The sequence below is a fragment of the Metopolophium dirhodum genome, chromosome 5 (genome assembly GCF_019925205.1).
Source record: "Metopolophium dirhodum isolate CAU chromosome 5, ASM1992520v1, whole genome shotgun sequence".
Lineage (NCBI taxonomy): Eukaryota > Metazoa > Arthropoda > Insecta > Hemiptera > Aphididae > Metopolophium > Metopolophium dirhodum.
This window is the reverse complement of record NC_083564.1, coordinates 38001923-38026298: the sequence shown is the minus strand read 5'-3', so window position 1 is coordinate 38026298 and position 24376 is coordinate 38001923. Positions and strand designations below refer to the sequence as shown.

At 28.7% G+C, this 24376-nt stretch overlaps 1 protein-coding gene across 1 annotated transcript in view; it reads right to left on the bottom strand.

Moving 5' to 3' along the window:
- LOC132945825 (atrial natriuretic peptide receptor 1-like) overlaps window positions 1–24376 on the bottom strand; it is a 340723-nt gene that overhangs the window by 209311 nt on the left and 107036 nt on the right. Inside the window, 1 exon segment of the mRNA XM_061015608.1 lies at window positions 9985–10099. Within this exon segment, the coding sequence (XP_060871591.1) occupies window positions 9985–10099 (115 nt within the window).

Here is a 24376-nt window from a genome sequence, read left to right as displayed (position 1 = left end):
AGACAATTTTCTCAACGACTTCTCTCTCACACTACACTGCACTAGCTAAATATAATAATGTCTATTGTCTATAATATTATAGTAATATATTATATTTATAGTGTTTATATTTTTGTTTGTTTTCGTTATTTTATTATATTATGTACACCTATCACAAGTTCAATTATTAAAAAAATGTGTAACGTAACTTATTAATTATACCGTTATAAAAAAAAGTTAACTTGAAAATAATATTATTATTTTATCATATATTTTTCCTAAAAAGCACCGTGCAAAATATAACTGAATTTATGATACAGTTTATTAATTTTAAAATAAAATAAAATCTGGCACAAACAAAGTAAGTATTACCTGCAGCTACTAAGTATTTTACGTCAAAACAATTTTTACATATTTGATAGTTATAAATGAAGCTGAATACGGAATACCGTAATTCGTGGAAATTTTTAAAACCCGTGATGAACATTGTTTATTTTCTAAGAATTACATTTTAAGCTCATAGCATAAACGCAACGACGAAATACCAACAACTGAAGTGGCTGCTGATGAAATTTAATTTAAGAAAATGTGAAAAAAAAAATGGTTCGTCAAAATGCCAATGTCATAGTCCATAGACCCGAGTTATATCGAACTATAATATATTTGTCCCCGTATACTCGTATACACAAAACATACATATATTATTAAATTGAAGCGGAAAAAAAGACACTTTGACATTGCATTATATACTTTAGGGAAAACTCGTGGGATGTTCATTTTAGGGTGGTAATGCATGCTGCTTTAAAGTAATACGATAAAGCCTTTTTCGTCTTTCGAATACTGTAACGTACGACGTGTGAAATATCAATACGAAACTCCCGATATAAAAAATAAAAAAATGAAAATCCTGTAAATGTCAGTTTAAATAAATCCACAAATTATTAAGTTATACCAACAATCAACTTAGGTACCTAAACGTATATAATTATATGAGTAACTCGTAGTATTTACGGTGAGTTGTTTGTGTTTTAAATAATTATATTGTCATCAAATACTCGATGAATTTGGTACGTCAATTTGTTTTGAACTATTATGACGATAAGGAAATAACGAAAGATATACGAATCGACAAAGCTGTGTGCATTTAAATAATAACGGGAAACGACTGTGGCACAAACAATCCAAACTAATAAAGAAACGTACAGGCACATCGCGGTAATAATAAAAAAATAAATAAATATAGAATTTTTTTTTCGTTTGTGCGACCAAATTAGCCTAATTGGAATGGTTTACGTCCGCAATCGCATAATAAAATATATACATCGACTGCGGGCTTGAGTTTTAATGAGATTTATGTTATTCACATTTTCGGCCAATCTCTGTAGGCAGGACCTTAGTACATCCTAGCATACACATTCATTTAAATTATTGTTTCGCGGTGTTTTTAAGCCCCCAACCGACCCACGGCGACGGTCAAGTTAAAATGTAGGTCCCGATTATTTCACTCTTTTTTTTTTTTGCCCTTATAATCCGATGGACCCGCTGTCACGTGTTCGAAAGAATAAAAATAAAACATTTCCAAAGAAGAAAAGGGAGCAAAAAAATAAAATAAAACTAGTGAGAAAGGTTTCGCACCATCAACGTCCTTAATACAAATGTCGTTTTCGTTTCAAGACTTAACCAACACCACAATAATGTAGTGGGGGCTTTTACTATATGCGATAACACGTATGAGTAAATAATAAAATTGTTTTATTTTCGGCATTAATACTTTTAAGTATATTATCCTAATTATTTCGTGACAGTTAAACATGTATGTGATCTAAATATATTGAATCGTTCATAATAATATTCGACCACTAAAAATCTGAGAAAACTATAGAAGACACTTCGAGAGTTCGACACAGCATATGGATTACAATAAACTGTTTGTGCAAACAGTTCTACATGAACATATTATTATTATTAATGATCATTAAAAAATTGAATAGATAATTTTTTTGAAGTTTTGTATTACACGGACTAAAAACATTACGAATTATTGCTTAAAATAAGAAGTTTGGTCTATGGACTTCGTATTTTATATATGCCCGGAGCTGGTGTAATTGAGCATTGGTTCTAATTTCACTAGTGATTTACATAATATAATCAAAGCAATGTAAGAAAATTAAAATTATAAAATATGTAAACATATTTATCAGTTGTTAGTCACATCATGAATAAGTTTATTATTTTATTTTATTTTAAAAAGTGTAGAATTTATTTTCTTCAATATTATATCATCCTTATTGCTTATCGCATACCAAAAACCCATTTCTATTCCGTATTGTTCCCCAAAAAATGTATACTATATTTTTTCTTTTGTGTTCGTCTACCATTTTGAGGTTGTTGATACACACACTTTATTAGTTACAAAACTTAAATTAAACTTTTAAAACAGACTTACGAATAACATAAATTTATCCGATGTCACCCTATTTAACAGTTTATGCATTTTTTATCATGTTGTAAGTCACTCTCTGAACACTTAATTAACAAATTTTTAATCTATTTCCGAGAAATTTAAAAATCTCTTTCAACATCATAATGTATTTTACAAAATTAATTCCTTTAATTATTGTCTCACAAGGAATAAACGATTATGTTTACTAACAGCATTGAAAGAGTAATTTTATTTATATATCATTGAACACCAACTAAATATTTATACACTCACATCAAAACTGATGAAAGCCGTTCCTTCTGTTTCTGGATATTTATCCCCTTTTTCGTGTAATGATCGAGTGTATTAGACTTTGAACCGATGATTAAAGAACATCTATGTATTTTCCATATTAAGTCATAAAAAGCGATGTTTAAAACAATAATTAATTAATATTAAATAATATTATACTCATATGTTTTATTAAAAATAAACTAACCTTGTTCTAATTGAGATAAAATTGATAGTGATCGGACTATTTCTAAAGTACAGTGGAAGCGTCTCATACATTTTCAGTCTAGTCAAAATATTTGTTTATCAATAGGACATTTTTAAGAACAAAAAATGGCTAAATCTGAATGGCATATGAGGTTGACATGCAAATAAGAATAATAATAAAAAAAAAGTATTAAAGGGTAACGCGTAAGCGAGAAAGTTTGCTCTCGTAAAAGTATTGTCACAGATAAAATATTCCAGAATGTATTATATAGTTGAAAATTATATTCAATACGTATTATCGTTGAAGGAGAAGTTGAAGTAGGTACCTATGTAAAACTCTAAATTCAATTAACAAAAAAATAAAACTCAGACTACTACATCATACACATAATTTCCTTAAAGAGCAACTTGCTAACAGTTCGTAAATCATGGTCGATTCTAAAACATTTGTTACACTAAAATCATAAAAATAAAATACCATTCATCGCAAAAATTACAAATATAATAGCCAACACTAGGTTCAGAATCGTGATTCAATTGTGATAAACAATAAACTACAATTATATACAAACTTAAACAAACATTTACACGAATGTATAGTGTCTATGACAATGGGTGTGTAAGTACTCGATGAAATGTTTAAAATTGTGGGTTAAATATAAAACGTAAAGATCATTACGATTTTTGTCTGAAAGTTTGAAATTTCTATTATTGTTTGTACACTCGTGCAGTCGTGCCATATTTTAATCTTATATTGTAAAGCCTCACGGCGTAAATATTGTAAATACAATTTTCGTTAACTTTATTAACTATATTGGTGATATTTTGATCAAATATATGTGAATAGTTCTCATGACTCACTGTTTCGACTGTCTCTATAGTTGTGATAAAAATTATTGTTTAAAAAGATCACAACCTTTATAACCTTAAGATTTTGCATGCTTAATAAATTAAACTTTTTGAATTACTATCATAATTTTTACTTCCGTCATTAATTAGTTAGTTTAAGAAAAAAATGTATTTGCCGGAAAACTTCCACTTATACAATAGAGTTTATCTTAAAGGGGCGTACATGTTCAAAATAAATTATGACCCTATTTTGGGTACTCTGTAAAACTAGAGACTAAATAGCAATATGTACGAACAGCGTTAATTTAGTTATGACAAATGATGCAATAGATTCCACAGACATTTTATTTGTGTCTCGCACTATAAAAACATATTTATCTTTATATTTTTACCATAAAATGTATGTCGATGTGAGCAATGTATACCACTTTGCCTTTTAAATTTGGGCAGTTCAAAATAATGTTATTTAAACGTTATTTTTTTTCTAAAATCCCTGGCACTCCTAAACGAGTGCGGGTAATGTGATCCATTAATAATAATGTAATAAAAAAACGAATGTTATTTATACTAATAAATAATAAAATATTATAAATGACAGTATACCTACCTACAATGTATATTGTATATTGAATGTATAGATTTTAAATGCAGAAAAACATAAATATTTTTCAATTTTAAAAGCCTTAATCGCAATTCATGTTCTTTTTTTTAACAAACAGAACATACTAATTTGAATGAAAAATTGATGATGATGAAAAAAAAATAATGGTAGTATATTTAAAATTGTGTATTATGTATCTATATGTATTAAAATAATACCTAATTATGCTTATCAATACAACTTACTGACTACAGTGATCAACAAAGAAATGTAATTTAATATTTTATAATTATATATAGGTACCAAAACTGACAAGTTCCTAAAAACGAATCGACAATCATCTATACTAAAAACTGAGTGGTTATAATTAAAATGTGGATAGTAGATAAATACAAATTAACATACCAGCCACGTAAATACAATTTATTTGTAAAGTTTAAACGAATCTAAAGTTATATAGGAATCTATACAAACTTTAATAGTGTAACGTTAGAATTGCCAATAAAAATAATGATAAGTTGGTACATAGACTTTCTAAATAACTCGAATAAATTAATGCAAAAGTTGATGTAGTTTTACTCATACGAACTAAATTAATATATCATTTCAAACAGTTAGTCACTTGAATAGCTGAAAGTCAAATGTTTAACGTTTCCAATGAAAATAACGGTCTAGTGGCAACTTTCTACCAAAAATACTAAAATTATTCGAAAAAAATGTCTTACAAACAATAAATGTATAAATGTAATACATTTTTAAGCATTGATATTTTTCTTGAAATGAATAATAATACGCCCACGCTGTATACATAGGCTTAAAATGAAAACAGTAATGTAAAATAAAAATCAAACTAAACTTTTTTGAATAAATTATTTGAATTATTATTTTCATTTAACGATTACGTTAGGATTTGATTTCTCTTAAATAAGATTTAAATGGATTATGATTTATGACGTTCGATCTTAATATTTTTTAATTTGAAATATATTAATTATATCTTAATGTTCAAAATAACTTACAATCCAGTATGCGATCACATAGTATACCATTGCTGGTTGTGGCTTGGTTACGATATTATATAGAAAAAAGGTATCATATGAAAAACCAACTCAAAAGCTACGTATAGTCCTATAGTTGGAAAACCAAATTTATGGAAGATAAAGAAAAAAATAATTTCAGTATCGTAGTGTTTTTATTATTTATATATATATATATATATTTCTTTTAAGTATAATAATTGTTAATATAAAACAAGTTACTATAGTTTTAAAATCCGTTAGCTTAATGTTTTTTAAACTTAAATAACTTTCTTTTATAAAAACTTAGAAATAAATAACAACGTTACGACATAGCAAATATTGTCTTATGTACCTTATGTGTATATACATTTGGTTTCTCAACTATAACAGCAGTAGTCAGACTGTCAGAGTGGCTTTTTTTCACACGAAATAGATTTAACAAACAATTTATAGGTGTGTGCCAACTATTTATGGTTTGTTATTTTAGAAAATGTATTTTAGAATCTAATGATTTTACAATGATGAGAGGTTTTTTTATTTTTGTGTTTGTTATGACCTTTTGGGATAGTAAAAAATGCTTCAATTTTCAACTTTGAGGGTGGTTTCTGGTAACAAATTGGATCTAGTTTATACTTCAAGAAGTCAAAAGTAATTAATGTGAAATTCATAACATTGTTCAAAATAATAAATAATAAAAAAATTAATTTTAAATTTTAAATAATCACCAAATGTTAATATTATCATGGTTTATAGTATAGTATTATCATCGTATAGTATTCAAAATTTTTTGACTCATTTTGAGTTATTTATTGAATTTTAAATAAAAAATAAGATTTTTTTATATATCGATAGGTACAAATAGTTTTTAGTCTCCTGAAAAAATCGAAAACGTATTCATTCGCCTTTATTTTTAATAGATATTTAAAGATCAAATTAGGGCGAAATTAAATATACAAACAAAGAATAACAAGTTCGGTTATTTTGTTGTAATTCATAAATATTATTTGTGGGGACTTGCATCTTATATGCGTATATCATTATATTTTAATATTTTATACACTCAATGACATTTCAAAATGTAATGTTTTCGGCAAAAATTAATTAAACCTATCGTATTACTAACAGCAAAATAAATCACTTTAATCTATTATACTAAAATATAATTGGTACTTTATAGTAGTATTATAAAGGCCGTATTCGCTCAAATTTTTTTCGTATACAATGATTTATCATTGAATTCAAATTTAACATATACGCACATTACTGTGACTTACTCAATTAGAGTCTACACTCGACACCATACAGGCATACAGCATACAGAGGTTACTTACTTTCCACCTTGTTCTTAATAGTATTTTGTGATTCATTAATTTATTAATAATTTGATCGGAACAATATTATTGTCTTTAAACTATTTTGAGTTTTAATTAAAAGTATTTTTTATATTTTCGATATATTTGTTGGTTAGCATAACCTTATAAACAAAAACGGTTCAATGTATAACTGTTATGGCGAAATGTTTTAAATTAACAAACTAAGCTAGTTACATGATTCACAAATGCCAGTGTCGTTAAATCACATCACGTTCACACCTAATATTCAATACGGTACGTCAATTGCCCAATAAAACATAAATGATTGCATAGATATATTATGCACTTACCTATACAAGTACCTATAAGTATTTTGTAGAAATTCGGAAAAAAAACACTGCCTATTTGAGACTTTTTTTTATATTATATTAATTCAAAGTAATATATATCGATAGTGACACCTGTCAATTATACGCATTACGCGGGTATAAGGATACCCTCTCTATAGTTCGTTTTGAATCTGAGCGTATTTATCGTTTGATTTACGTTACGCTCACTAAATACTATGGCATTGGCTCACGGGTATGAAAAATGACAGGTTTTGGCAATTGCTTCGCAGCGAGCTCGCGTGTGCGCTCCCCGGATATTATCTGCAGCCAATAAACTACTTATCTTACGTCGAGGGTTTCAAGAATGCATACAATGTGATCTGTTTAATTTTCTACACTCATTGTTTCAAAAAGTTTCAACATTTTTTTAGATATTTTTTTACATAAATTGATGTTATTGAAAAACAATAAAAAAAATTTCGTCATTTTTATTTTTACATATTTTTATATTATGATAACATGGACTTTTAATACATTTTACATTTAGAAGAAGAATATTATTCAGAGTATTTTGATTCATACTGATCAAATAGTGAACAGGTTCGTTAATTAGTTAAGTATAAGCAGTAAGTGTTTAATGTTTATGGACAGCAGAGTATAGTACTATAGTGAGAGAATAAGTGGCATAGGCACAGGAGTACCCTAGAAGATATTGGTCCTCTGTTTCGCTCATCTAAACTTTAAATACTTAGAACTATTATTAACCACTCGTTCGAAATCTGATGTTTATGTATCAAAGTACTTAAGTACTCTGGAAAATATTTTGTTTCAAGAAATGAAAATCAAAACGTATGCAATCATTCAAGAAAGTAAAAAATATAATTATTTTTGTAACGATACTTACTGTGTTAAAAAAAAAATGTATTCGAAAACTCAGTTGTGTTTGAAAATACGAGGGATTACGTTATTAGAATCACTCTGTATACGGGTGGGTGAAACGATGCAGACAAATAAAAACCAAATGAATGTGGGACCCGGCAAATATCGCCAATATATATAAACCATATCGTCTCTATCTTACTTCCTGCTCAGATCTTGTTTTCACTTAGTCTTTAAACTTCAAACACACAAATCCTAGGTCTTGTTAATATGCATCCCGTTTGCGTCCTCGATTGTTCTTATCTCATTATTTATTTATATTTAAATCCGGAACTGCGGAGAGTAAAGTGGACAAGATATTTGATAAATAAAAATCGCTGATAATATAGGTACTATATGTTCTGTGCGTTCGCTGTACAATAAATTATCATTTTTACAATACGATAATTTTAGTATCTGAGCGAAACGATGAATGTATTGATTTTACAATGATGTGTGTTTTTTCTTTGTGTCTGTCATCACCTTTTAGGACAGTGTGTCAACCCTAACCTAACCTAACCTTTTTAGACAAGTGCTTGGATTTTCTTCAATAGTAACTTTTCTGATAGGAAAGTGAATCTAGTTGGTACTTTGGGGGGTCGAGAGTAAAAATTTCTCAGTAGTTTTCAAACACGACGTGAAAAACAAAAGAAAAATTAAGGAAAAAACGGGAATTATTACTTAAAATCGATTTTTAACAAAATCGACTTTGGTTTTTGGTGTAACTTTAAAACAAATGACCGTAGATACATTAAATTTTCACCGGTTGTTTATATAAGCATTTTCTATACACCATAACATTTTCCAAATATTTTGACTTATTTTAAGCTGTTTACGGACATTTTCAGTTTGCATTTTTTTTAGTTTTTTTTTCTATAAATATCAATAAAATTTTATCTGTTAGGTAAAAAAGCTTGAAAATTTAATAGAAGGCTCCTAGGTTATTGTTTCAAAGGTAGATGAAAAAAATTAAAAATCCTTAGTCACAGTTTTTGTTTATAAACATTTAAAGTTCAAATCTTGACTATGATAGCTTGACAATTACATGAAAAATATAATATTTAATATAGATCAACATAAATATTTTTCTTTTTAAATCTAAGATTTGAAAATGTAATACAAAATTATTCATAAGTTTGTCTACCTTTATCAAAAAAAAAAATTTCTACAAGAAAGTCAAATTAAATTTGAATTTAAATTTAAAAAGAAAGTTCAAACAGTATAATTTAAAATTTCACTAATTTTGTAATTATTTACATTATTTTATCTAGTTTTTTTGTAGACTTTAAACAACTAAAAAATTTTTTTCTATTCAACATTACTTTTTAATTTATCCAATTACTTTTGGTTTACTGTCTATAATAACATATTAAATGGCTAAATGCATTATAATTTATAAAATATTCACTTTGTCGTATTTATAATAATAAAATATCATTTAGTTCTCTATCATCTTTTATTTGATGTTCATCCAATATGCGAGGTTAGGTTAGGTTAGGAAATACAAGCCCATGGATGTAATATTTTAAGCTTTTCCCACATTGTTTACACCATTATATTTTTTTTCATATTCAGTCAAATATATGAACTAAGTTACATCTATTTCAATTTTCTTAACAATTTCATTAATATTTATCTCAGAATTATGCTTTCAAAAGAATTCCCATGTATGACAAAACTATAAAATGATGAATTAAATTCTAAAAATTAAATAAAAATTCAGTTTATTGTTTATATTAAACATTAATTTTAAATAAAATATCATTTAAAATATTGTAGTTTTGAAATAAATAATTGTATATTATTTATGAATACATTTTGATTTAATATATATTGGGTCAATTTACTACTGTACTATGTCATATAGCCAATAACCATAGGTTTTAAGCAAATATTAACTTTTTAAAATACACATTTTTTATGTGGCAAAAAAACCTAGTATGCAATCCACCAATTTTAGCTAGTACCTATACATAATAAACACATTATTTTGCCACCGAATGAGCCGTCTGTCTTATATATAATAGCGCACCACATTAATATAAAGATGAATTACCTGCTGAACAGCTCAATGTTGAAAAACACGTATTCTCCACTATCAATCATGTTGAGTTCATCGGCGGCCAACAGTATTTCCCTGACCGTTAACGGATTGGCACACACCACCATAACTGAAACAGAAAGGATTACTGAAATTTCACCATGATTGAAAATCCGCTTCCGGATATATGTATACAGTGAAATGCTGCCGCTGCTGCTGTCAAGAAGAGTGGTTGTTCATTATTATTGAAAAACGCAGATTTTTTTATTCTCTAGGTAGGTTTATTTTATTAATTTATACACGCTAAAAATTCCATAACACTATACGGAGCATAATATCCATGACATATACTAGTGGCGTTTAATAAATTATACATAGGTAGTTAAGTGTTATATTTATTCAGTGACGGAACTATAGGTTGTCCGAGGCCACTGGATAAAATTCATAGAGCCCTCTCTAATTTTTTTATACAAAATTGTATTTTTACACCATAATAATTTTTAAAATACCAATCATAATAAGTTATAATAAATTATAATTATGATAGATTACCTATCCATAATCCATATTATAAAATATGTGTTCTTATGTATAATTACGTCTTATTAGTTATTAATTATTATATATTATGCAAAATTCATTATTTTTCTAGTTCTGATTGTTTAGTTTTTCTTGTTCCCTATAATTCTTATATAATATTTATCGTCCACCATACATTTACAAAAATTATTTTTATGAGATTTAATAAAAATTACAATAGGAAATTACAATATTGTTTGGCAACTATCAACACCTTCAAAGGCGTAGCCAAGAATATCATGAGGTACTTAAGATTATTTTAAAAAAAAATGAAGTACGCCATTAAATCTGTTTGCTGGTAATGGTATATAAACGTTGTAAAAGAAAAATTATTATAAATATTGAAAAAATTATGTTTAAAAAAAATATATATGTTTATAATAGTAAAAATGAAAGTGTTTAATATAAAATTGCATGGTTTTATATTTTTCACGTTTTAAAATAAGGACGCATCACGCATGTGGGTATTAAAAAATAAGTCATCACTTGTATTTAAAGGGGGGAAACTAAAGATAAAAACGCGTCGCCGTACATCAAAAACGAATTCAATGGTCAGAAACTCCGACCGCACGTGATAGTCCATACTGCAGACGCAGAATTACTGGCTGATCTAAATTGTGAGGTCATAAGCTCAACTAATAAAAACAACAGTTAATACAATAATTGTGAAAAATTTTCACTATCATAATAATATCCCAAATAAAAAAATAACAAGTGTGAAAAAAAATATATTAGCGGTTCAACCATTCGAGTCCCATAAATGTCTAGACCTATGGACAGTTCCGCAACAGATACCTAGGGTACCAGTAGGGTTGGTTTTCGTCGCAACTACCTATTTATAATATCGATAAATATTGCATACAAATTATTATTTTGTATTTGTTTTATATTTATATTTTAATTGATTTAACAATTTGAGAAACACTCCTGTTAACCAGTGGAGTCTGTCTCCGTCATTAAAAACCATGGTTTAAATAACATAACCACTGGAGTTGACAGGTAGGTATATAGCAGAGAGGATTTAACACGTCGTTCATGTACTAGCACATAATGTGCTTTGTAAAGTTTTCCCTGACAAAATCAGAGACATTTCAAAGTGCTATATTATGAAAAATGTAGAATGCACCGCATAAGTGATTCTTAAAAGTTTTAAAGTTTACATTGTAAAGTCAACATGTTTTAAAATCTATATACAAACGGCTAAAACACAAGAGATTTTTTTTTTTTATTGAATTACTAATACATATCAAAGTAAGAACAAAACATTTGAACGTGTTTGTATCGTGCAACATTCGATTCAAAATCCTTTGTATACTATTCAATACATTTATTCTACAAACCACAATTTCTAAGTTTTTTTTTTTCAATTAAAACATTGTATAATTGGAAATCTGTACTTTTTTAAATTCGTAATTCGTAAACAATTTTAGAAGCTCGAACATTTGTATTTAAATTAGGTATATTATGTTTCTGTAAACATTATTTTATTTCAATTAAGCTTAAATCGATATGGCCAAGCAATTAAATTTTTTTTTTTATAAAATTAATAACATCAAATTAAGAACTTTAATGTTTACCTAAGGTTTTTCATAAGCAATTTAATAATCATATATAGTCTGCAAATACATATCAATTTATTGAATTAATTATTTTGATTAAAACAAGTCGATTGCTCCGCTATTGGTATTATATAATAGCAATACATTTAAATATTTTCGGTGAAATGTGTTGAACGAGATCGAACAGTTTAAACTGGTACTATACTTGTGTTAAGATAATAATTAGAAAATTTAGTTCCCCAAACGTGAAATGAACGGCAGGAAATTGAAGTGAAAATACAATATTATAAATGTACCAGCTACTATATACATCCCTACCTCAACACGAGCACAATAATAATACCCTAGACGATACATGCTTTTCGACGCTAATCAAACCGGCGTGATAATTGAGTTTGACCCACCGCCCTAAATTAGTAGGTAAATAATCGGGGGAGGGGAACGTGGTATTTATATTTTTTTGACGTCGGCCATTTTATATAATATGGATTCAACACAGTCAGTCGTCTGTCTGCGACATTGTAGCAGTTACTTAGCTAAGTGTTCCTGACAGGAGCGACCGGGCTATAATGAACTAATTTGTCGACCCTTACCTCATTTACTGGGTGGAACTCGCTCCGAACTTAGCGACCTACAGTCACTTAACTGATGCACATAATATTATGTATACAAAGTTATTTAAGTATATAAAGTTATTATTGTTTTTCACACTTCATAATAATCATAATAATAATACTAATAATAATAAATAATAATAAATAATATAATACACCACCGAATTTCCAAAAATTTTAAAACAAATCTTACGACATTTGAAATATAGGCTATATACAGGGCATTCACAAGAGGGGGGTTGGACCTGGAGTACAGGGACCCGACTATTTTAGGGACCCGTTGAAATGAATTCGTAGTTTTGAAATTTTGATAGGATCACTTATTTTACGATATAAATGTATATTATAATATTATATTATAAGAGGATGCTACCCTCATTAATTTGTTGTCTCCGTCTTACACCCGTACGACATAACATATTTTCGTTCACTGGTTTCAATAGTGTGCTTTTATTTTTGATTTTAAAATGAATTGACATATTATAAATTTTTTAGACAAGAACATTATCTGTGATTAAGAGCTTTTTATTTGATATTTTAATTTTCAAGCGAGATATGAGAATTTTTAATTCTTGATATTACACATACCCATAATATCTTGTTTGAAAATGAACATGTTATAAGCACAGATAATGTTCTTACCTATAGGCTATAAGTTTGATGATTGGTAAATTCACTATTGATATCAAGACTAACAGTACACTATTGAAGCTATTGAACGAAAAATTGCTGTCATACGTGTGTAGTAAGACGGAAACAATAAATTCATAGGTAGCATCCATTTAAGTCATTCTGTTACGTATTTTAAGCTTTGGTTAACCGTTCATTACCTAGATATCGTGTACTGGATACCCGTTACACTTTTAATGGGTTGTATTTTATTGGAATTTCTATGTAGGGCTCGCAAAAACATTTAGTACAGAAGGGTTCCAATCAAAATGTTATGGGAGGGGGCTGGCTATATTGTCTATGAATATATGATATTCCGTCACATATTGTATCAGGTGTAATAAATATAATGGCGATAAGTTAGCTCGTTCCCCTCCCCCCAAAAAAAAACAAAAAAAAAACCGATTTAAATGCACACTTTATCGCGAGGACGCGGACTATAGGTAGTTGTGCTGCTGCAGTAGTTAGCGTTTATCTTTCAACCATCAAATCCAATTTAACGCAATAATTATAGTTGAACAAGTTACGGCATGTGATCGTTGTTACAATAATCATTACACTGTGTGCGGCTTCAAACGGTTTACACTTATCCTTCGTCGTCCACCGTGATGTAGAGCAAAACAATACAGACGTTTGAAACGCACTCAATTAAATGCTCGCAAAAGAACACGAATTAGACGACCTTTGCGACAAACGACTCTGTGTATAACGTATACTTGGCGTATATTTTATGTATTCAAACGGTTGAATCCGACATAGACGAACGTATGCGCGGAGTACAACTGTGTAGCCCATCTTCACTTTGATAGAATATAATATTATTTAAGTTGGTACAAACACATTATAGTATAAATTATAAGACGACGAAAATAAATAAATACAATTTCTGCAACATTTAACAAACAGTATTTGCAAAAATAAAACGCTCTCAACCGTGTTTCAACTATTTATTATTACCATCATAATATTCTACAGTATAGTGTTTACTCTTAAAAATATTTCGTTTACTCCGAGATAGTAAAAAGTCACAGTTTGTTGAGTATGTGGAGCTCCGCGCTAAGTTTAGTAACGTGTTGCTAAAATTGCGTATTATGTAGTGCATATTTTATACCTAATAATATCCGTTGTTTAAACAGTTTAAAACCATCAACATAAACCTCACACCGGGTATATTCTCTATTTAATTATACATTTTGAGAAATGTAACTCGACTTCCACTTAACCTAATATCCGCAATTCAGTTAAACATTTGAAATTGTATCTGCAAGTATAAAACTAATTTGTAATGGTTTATCGTTTAAATGTCAATTGTATCCCAGTACAATATTATTAAAACATTTGGAAATTGGAAATCATAAGAATGTATTTAAAATTCCAAAATATAAAATATTTAATATCTATATCGTTTGAGATACCTACAAAAGGGACCTCGAAAAAATGAAGGAATCTAATTTTCAGTCACGTGCTGGCTATAAACTATCTCCATTGAAAATATAACTCAGTTCTAAAAGAGGTATTAAGTAGTTAAGTATAAGCATTAATCAATAATCAATATTAAAAAGGCGAATAATCCATGTACTATAACCCATTATAATATTGTCGTTTATTGATATAATATATTTTATATAGTTCACATTAGTAGAATGAATAAACAAATGGCTTAATGCATTATGTATTAGCTTCTAATTAATGTTCAATAACAGTTTGACTTTGGAAACTAAACACGACGAAAACTTAAATGACAATACCTATAATATTACCTCCATAAGCCGACTTTACAAAGTAGTAAAGTACACCCAATTTCAACAAGGTATTAAATTATTTTATATTATACGTTTATAAAACACTGTTGAGTGCTGACATGATGACATCAAACCAATACGATTTTTAATCTATTTTTAGATATAGGAGTATTAATTAAAAATAGGATGATCATGCGTGTTTATAGTTTAAATACAAGTGGTATTTTTTAAAATCGAATTTTATTACGAAAAGCTATTGTTGTGTGCATTATTGTTATAAATGTATTCATAACTCATACGAGTATGATATAATTATTATATTATTGTTTTATAATATAATAGATACTTAGTAAATATCATTAACGAATCCAAATAAAATATATTATTCTTTCACATGATGACCACACGAATGTCCGATGTACCACAAAAGTAAATACCTATACAAGTTATAATAAATCGTGCATGATTCAATATTTATTTTCCTTTACATTGGCGATAACTTATAATAGATATTATGCATAATATATGTTATTTGACAAATGTCAGGTTTTTCAATTTCCCTACTTTCATGGTTTATCTATATACATTCATTGGTTGTTAAAAGCGAATACATTTAAAAATATTCATTATTCAATTATTCAGCTATGTATAAGATAACTTATTTATTATTTTATAAAAAATATAATAATTAAATAGGTAACTACCGTTTGAAAATAATTTTTAAAAATAATGGGTAAGTGGATGTCGTGTTACTGTACGGTAGGTTAGAAGTGGCTCACTGTAATGGATGGTGACATGTCACCATCACAGAACTAAATGAGATTTTATTATTAGAAATACGACAAAGTGAATATTTTATAAATTATAATGCATTTAGCCAATTAATATGTTATTATAGACAGTAAACCAAAAGTATTTTGATAAATTAAAAAGTAATGTTGAATAGAAAAAAATTTTTTAGTTGTTTAAAGTCTACAAAAAAACTAGATAAAAAAATGTAAATAGTTACAAAATTCATGAAATTTTAAATTATACTGTGTTAAAATAAAATGTATAAGTACGCGAGAATAATATGGTCCAAAACTTCCAATGAATTTCAAAAATGAATAATTATTTTGAATACAATATCAAGTTAATATTAAAAAAGGTGGGTAAGTGGATGTCGCTCTGCTGTACAGTAGGTTACAAGGGGGTTGCTGTAATGGATGGTGTTAAATTTGAATTCAATGATATAATATCATTGTATAAGAAAAACGATTCTGAGCGAAAACAGTCAGTCAGCCTATGATATTACCAAGTACATTAGATGATATTATTGTGAATAAAGTAATTTATATATAACATATTTACGTGGAGCCTTGTTTTAAATGTTCAATCCTTAGCCATAAAAGTTAAACATTTTATACATTTTTAACTATAAAATAATAAATAAATTATAAATTTGATAAATGTTGTCAACATTTGAACTTTAAATGCTTATAAAAAAAAAATTGTGCCTATGTATTTTTAGTATTTTTCAACTGCTATTCAAATGATATATCAGAAGCCTTATATTAAATTTTCACGCTTTTTTACCCAACAAATAAAATTTTATTGATATTTATAGAAAAAAAAACTAAAAAAATTGAAAACTGACAATGTCCGTAAACAGCTCAAAAAGAGTCAAAATATTTTCAAAATTGTATGGTGTATAGAAAATGCTAATATAAACATTCAGTGAAATTTTCAAGTATCTATACAGTAATAAGAAAATTGTTACATGAGAAATGGAGTGAATATCAAATGTTGTAAAAATATAAATTTCAGACGCTCGTAAAAATTTAATTTAAGTTTCTTATAGACATTTTTTTTTTGCTAAAGGTGGACAAACTTATGAGTAATCTTATATTACATTTTCAAATCTTAGATTTAAAAAAAAAAAATTTTATGAATTCTCAACTTAAAATAATTTGCTAATTTTTGTGATTTTTCCGTATTTTGTCAAAATTTGAACTTTAAATACTTATAAATAAAAACTGAGACTAAGGATTTTTAATATTTTTCAAATCTCATTGTAACAATATAGTAGGACCCTTGTATTAAATGTTCAAGCTTTTTTACCCAGCAAATAAACAAACTAATAAAATTGGAAACTGAAAATGTCCGTTAACAGCTCAAAATAAGTCAAAATATTTTGAAAATTTTATCGTGTATAGAAAATGTAAATACAAACAACCAGTGAAAATGCCATGTATCTACGGTCATTTGTTTTAAAGTTACACCAAAAACCAAAGTAGATTTTGTTAAAAATCGATTTTGCGTAATAATTCCCGTTTTCCTAAATTTTTCTTTTGTTTTTCACGTCGCTTTTTAAAATTACTGAGAATTTTAAATTTTGACCTCCCCAATGCATCAACAATATTCACTTTCCCATTAAACAAGATACTGTTGAAGAAAATCGAAGCAGTTTTACTGCCCCAAACCGTGATGACAGACACAAAAATAAAAACAAAAAAAACACATCATTGTAAAATCCATACATTCATTCAGAATCTAAAATGTATACAAAAATTGAATATAATAAAGTGTTCTGTTATAAATTATAATTCACTGTGATAAATTGAACTCAACAACTACTTTTGACTAATACTATGATATTTCCAATTTTGTATTTTATTCCTTTTGTAATAACTTCTTCATAGTTTTTGAAATACGTATTATTTGTTTTTATTGTATAATGTTTATCTTACGATATGTTTCCTGCTGGATCGATGAGTTGAAAATATTTCTTTAAGAAGTACTCAGTTGACTCAGTTCAAATTTAAGTAATCTGCTTCCTTTTTATTTAATTTTTTTTATTCAACGAGAAACTTTTAATATCTTAAAATTATATTTTGCTGATTTTGTGCTAGAACAATGTTTAGAAACGATTGTGCTCCCATTGTACTTCTTGATGCGATTTGATATGTTCTCAGAATGATACAATTGGATTTTATATTTTGAATTTTCGTTTATATTATTAATTATGTGACACATTTTAATGTTTAACATTCACTTAAATAAAATTTTTCATTAAAACCAATACATTATATAGGTATATTACCTATATTGTTCAAGAAAAGTTTAAGGATAAATTAACAGACGGATATGGGCAAACATTAGCTGATAATATCTGATGTGAAAATGTGAAATATAGGATTTTTTATTGCTAACGTTTAGAAACAAATGTACATTAACTCTCAAGTTAGGGGTACCTCATACATTGGAGGTAATTAATTTGCGGCTGCAGTTATTCATCGACGGGTACCTACTTCAACGTCAAAAAGTTATAAAATTTAAAACCATAATGTTTTCGATTCGTATAATATTATGATATTATTTATTGTTACTGTAATATAGTATTATGGAAGAGAGCGAATTCTAGTGACGTGCAATATTATAATAATAATATTAATATTGCAACCGCCTGTAGGCAATTATTATTTTAATTTATAATCAAAGGCCGCTTTTATGTTATTACCTCTACTATTCTACAACTTACAAGTATATCCAGCGTGTGTAGTAGTTCATTACGAATCCCGAAGAGCGTTCGGAGTTGAAAATTAACGTTCCGGTAAGGGAAATAATTTACACATATGCAGCCGCTGTGTAAATTGTTTTACGCTCGGTATAGATATAATAATAAATTATGACATCGCATATTATATTATTATTCGTCGGTATATTAATTCAACAATACCTCGTGTTTTTTCAGATGTCACATTTACATTAATAATACGTTTTGTACGGATATTTTCGGAACAAATAAAGAACATCGTAATAGTATAACGTTTATTACGGTTATTGCAAGTAAATGAATATTTATGAGGGCATATTAGTGTACGTGCGTTGTTTCGGCGCGAACATATCAAATGCAAATACAATAAACACGCTGTTGTAGTTCTGCAACTTGCAACAAAATATAAGTACAGGGAAATATTATAATATATGATATTATAATGTGGTTACACAATAAATATATTATAAACCCGAATAGCGAGATAACTGTAATAATTATCGTTAATAAAAGCCAATTATGATAATATTTATTGTTTATGTAAGACGCGCGTGGGTAGAGAGGTATATAGGTATAATAAATGTAATTTTGATAACCGCCCCCTACAAACGAATTTATCTCTCGGGGAAGCATTGTTGTTGTTCGGTGTAGGTATCTATATAAATAATGCCCTGGCCCACGTTTAACGGTTCGGATGCGGAATAATTTCTTATCTGTATAATATACATTCACTACTCCGTAATAATGTCCATTATTCTTATAACGATTTCATGAGTCGACCCCGACGCAGACCAAACGTTCGGCAATATCGCATCTGGGGGTGATGAAAGAAAAGTTCAAAACAACTATTTTGTCACCCTCCCACTTTGAGATACGACGAAAACAGTTTTCGTCTGGAAATTGTGCACCGCTGTAGTAGTTGTCGATGTATGCGTGCGAAAATATGTGAATACGCATATGATAAGGCTATAGTTGTTTTACACACTGAAACAGTGGCATAGTTACAGAGATCGTTAAAATTTCGAATTAAATGCATCAACATTTTCGAAAAAAAAACATCGGTTGTCGGTTCAACGATTTACAGTAAAAAAAAAATAGTGGCTCCCATACTAAAAAAATGAAGACTGTCTTACCACAAGACCACACCTGAAGTTATATCATTTAATTTAAGTACCTACATGTTATATATTATGAAAATAACGTCTTAAGTGTACTAAATTATTCCAAAAATTGCATCATTTTTTAAGGAGAAAATAGGAGCGAGCATGCTTGGATGAATAACTCTGAATAAAATAGGTTATGTCAGGTTGTAAAAACTGTCTACACCCTGTGACGATGCGTCTCGTTCATATTTCGTATAGGGATAGCCGTTTACAAAACTTTTACCATGGTACGCGTATACATAATATATTGTAGTAAACGGGTAAAAAAATACACACTCGCAGCCTGTGTTATAATTTATAACATAATATTATTCTGAATCAAGGCCGTTTCACGTCTGCTCGTTCGAGTTAAACTTTGTTGGCCGTTCGATATTATGTATAATATATAAATATATATTTTTTATAGCACGCAAAAGTGCGAAACTTCACGTTTTTATTACTATAAATAGGTGTGCGGGATATTCCGAGAAAACACCGTTTATATAATATTAATATTATATTATATAGAAGTATCGCACATGGCTAGAAGCCCGTTTGCGCGAGGCGTTTGCATGAAGCGTTATTAATTATTATGGTGACAAATTATGTATCAAAATATCAACAAGTTAAAACCTCCAACGCCGCCGCAACAGAAATGCATGATACAGCTGAGTCAGCAGTGGCACAACTATCGGAGGGTTCGATCACCAATATTTATCGAAGAAAAGCAGCCCCGACCAAACCGATAACAGCTCATTTCCTTATATTTGATTACAAATCGCACAAAAAATATCAAAATAAAAATAGAAAAAAAATCACGAATTACGTTAGTGCAATTCGTTAGTACATATAGTCATAAAATAAAATTATCGACGTCAAAATATGTAGACAAATATAAAATTAAAAGATGAGTACATTGTATATTATCTATATATTGTCTGGGATCGGCATTAATGCGTTATCACATTAAATTATTTTATACATGGCGTATAGACAGTGATGAATTGCTAAAAATATGTATGGCTATATACTCCTTACGCCTTTTCCGCGTGATTATGGTAAAAAACTTTTCATGAAGTCAAAAGAAATTTTTCTTGCTTCCCTTTCAACAGTTATTTTATCTCACTAGTTATTACACAAATTAATTACAATAGAATAATAGTTTGTATTCATTTTACCTACTTAAAAGGCATCGTTTTGGATACTTATTAAAATACTTTTGCTAAAAAAAATCATGAAAATTGTAGTCGGTGAACGTATTAACAAATTTAAAAGTAAGAGTAGCCAAGTCATCCCATGAGGTATTAAATATTGAACAAGTATTATCAGAATTTAAAAATTATAATATTTTACATTGAGATAATTTATAACTCACTTTAAAATTAAGATATCAATAAAATCCGAAAATATGTGTCTTACCTATAAAGCTTATCTAAAATCTATTTAAAGAAATCGAAAAACGATCATATTTTATAAACGTGTTACATGATACTGTTCCAACCTCCTCCTACGACCTACTATTGGGTAATATATTGTGTTAAAAAGATAATAAAAATTAATAATAGACAATTAAAATAATAATAATAATACCTAAACTTTCATTGTAAAATCAACACATAATATCTAGCTTAACTCAGAAGCTAAAAAATGCCCATAGTATAATATCATGATATTAGATATTCACAGTTGTATTGACTTTAATAATTATTTTTGAAAGAGAATTCAGATGAAAAATGAAATATATCTGACCAAGTTACCCCCCCCTCCACCCCCCCCAAAAAAAAGGTCGATTATAAATATTGATCTGCTTGTGTATTTACAGAAATGGTAGCCAGTAGAATTTAAATGTTTCATTTTTTCCAGATTCTATAACGCTCGAACGCACTCGATTACAAACAAAACGTATTATTATATATATTTATACGTTTGGGTCTTCGTTTATTCATTATTGGAGCTCAGTCGCTGTACTTTGTTCGTTGGAGTTTGAGGAATCAAAGCCACTGGGAATAGGTATAGCAGATTACTCGCATGCCACGTCAATAGTGTTGCCGAATATTTGATACGGAACAACAACGTTAACTTGGACAATATTCAAGAAATCGCGGGTTGTTTAACGTCTGGCGAGCGAGAAAAACTTTCAACTCACTTCGGAGATTTTTAATAAAACGTACCTGCGCCCATCTATGTATTTTTAAAAGATTTTTCTGCCACACTAAAGTATAGCTAATGAGTTGCGCGAGTGATTTCATAATATTATAAATTGGTACGAAATTTACTTTATTACCTATGTAATATATTGTGTACTTACTACTTGCTCACTTTATATTACACGTACATTCTAAACCAAAAGGCTAAATAGTGTTAAATGTACTAAATAGAATCGATTCCTTACACTTTGATTAATTTAAAATAAACTGTCAAAAAAGGTACAGTTCGTCTGATTCAAATTGTTTTATGTTACTAATTAATTATTATAATATGGACTTTTGGTTTATTTCTCGAAATAACTATGAGGTTTGAACAAAAACTAAGGAGCTGTGTGAAACTACTTACTGTTGGCAAACATAAAACTCTGCGTGTTGTATTTTACTGTTATTATTTGTGCGTTAACTAGGTAATCATTAAAAGCGCAACCCTGTAATTTCCCAGAGACTGAAATAAAGTGGCAAGTTAATACTATATGATGATACTAGGCCTTTCGTTTCTTCCCGTACCTACCAATAATCGGCAACCTCTGAAATTATATACAATGACCGTATCGGTATATTATTTTCGCACACATATTATATGCCATCTTGGAAAAATGATTTCATGAATAAAACATATAAAATCCAGTGAATACCGGTGAATTTCGTATAAAGTCTATAATATTTGGTCCCTTGACAGCACCCTCACGAAACGCCCAACCAACAATCGAACAGATGTTATCATTTTTTTTTTTTAATTTTGAAGGGTTTTCATGTTTTTGTTGTATTAATGCTCATATAATATTATGCCGGGCAAAGTATATTATCGCTTGCAGCCGGTTTTACAAATAATAATAAAAAAAAGAATAGAAAAAATAAATAATAATGCAATGCACGTTTTTTGACTGGAAAACTTTTTTTAACTTATAAGACATATTATTAAGTATAGTTTTTTTTGGAAAGGTCATCCGGCATCGATTTATCGGCTGTTGAAGTCACCGGCGTTTAATTACCTACATACACACGAATTCGGAGTTAATCGTGCACGACGCGTCGGATTGAATCCCAGCATGGTTGTTTTTAAGTGTAAGGAGAATTCAAATCCAACACCTGACAGTATTTGGGTGATCTATTGCCGATAGTCTGCCAACCTTCGACGTATTGTATTACAATAATAATACATTATTAGTAACGGATACCGTGGAAAATCACAACTATAGCCCGAAATCCAATCATCTATTGTGCTTTGTGTATCTCAAACCACAGTCGCCACTGGTCGATACCATGTAACCACGGCGCAGACCTTTCGATTGGCTTACCATAATATTACGTATTATAGTGTTCCATATAAGTTAGTTATATATAATATATAATATGTGGCTTACATGGCACACATTGACCACCCAACATGCCCTCAGACCACCAAACAACCTCAGAAGCCTCCCGAAATCATCAAGTGCCCTCCCGTCCCGTCGTCTGTCTAATGCCAAAAATGTCCGTAAGCCGAAATTCGGTCACCGTATATCGACCGTGCACGAATAAATGTCCATCACATAACCAGTGCGCCGCGGGGACTACCGTACCGAGAAATGTAATTTGTGAAGTACGAGTAACCACCACGAACTTCGATTAATTATAATAGAATAGACATACTAATATACTATACATCATCACCATAGGTTACGATTAAAATTAATAACAACTAACGCATTATATTATAAGTTAGAACATACTATATTATACAACACATCTTAAGAGGTTCGACCGATAGACCGCGTAGGTATATCAACTTACAAATATAATATTATTATCTGAACTACAAACAACCAGTACAATTAGTGTTACAATAACTATCGTCACGTATTATATGACAACGCGAAATTTCTATTTTTCATGACTGCAGTTTAATAATAATATGCGTACAGGTTTTATATTCCTAAAATCCTATCGCTATGCGATTTGACTAGTGGCCAAGTTGTCACGTGTTGTTCAGTTTTCTTCTATATCTACCTGAAGGTGAATTGGCTTTTCGAAAAATTTTTTAATTCTACTTGTACCGCAGTCTACTATTTTCTGTCATATTATTGCTACGTTGTACGTACTTATTTTTCATCTTATATATTTTTCATACTCTTATTTCAAGGTCCGATTTTAGTATTGAATACATTTCCCTTGCGCCTATTTCACTAGATATGTTTTTGAAAATTTTTATTTTATAAAATTGATGAGGCAGATATCTGAATATCTGATATAGGTACCCTATTAAATAGTGAGTAATATGAAACGGAACACTAATTTACTGATCGTAACGTATTTACCGACTTGGAATATGAAACGGTTTTGTTAAATTTAATCAGTGAATGGCATTTTTACCAATGGGA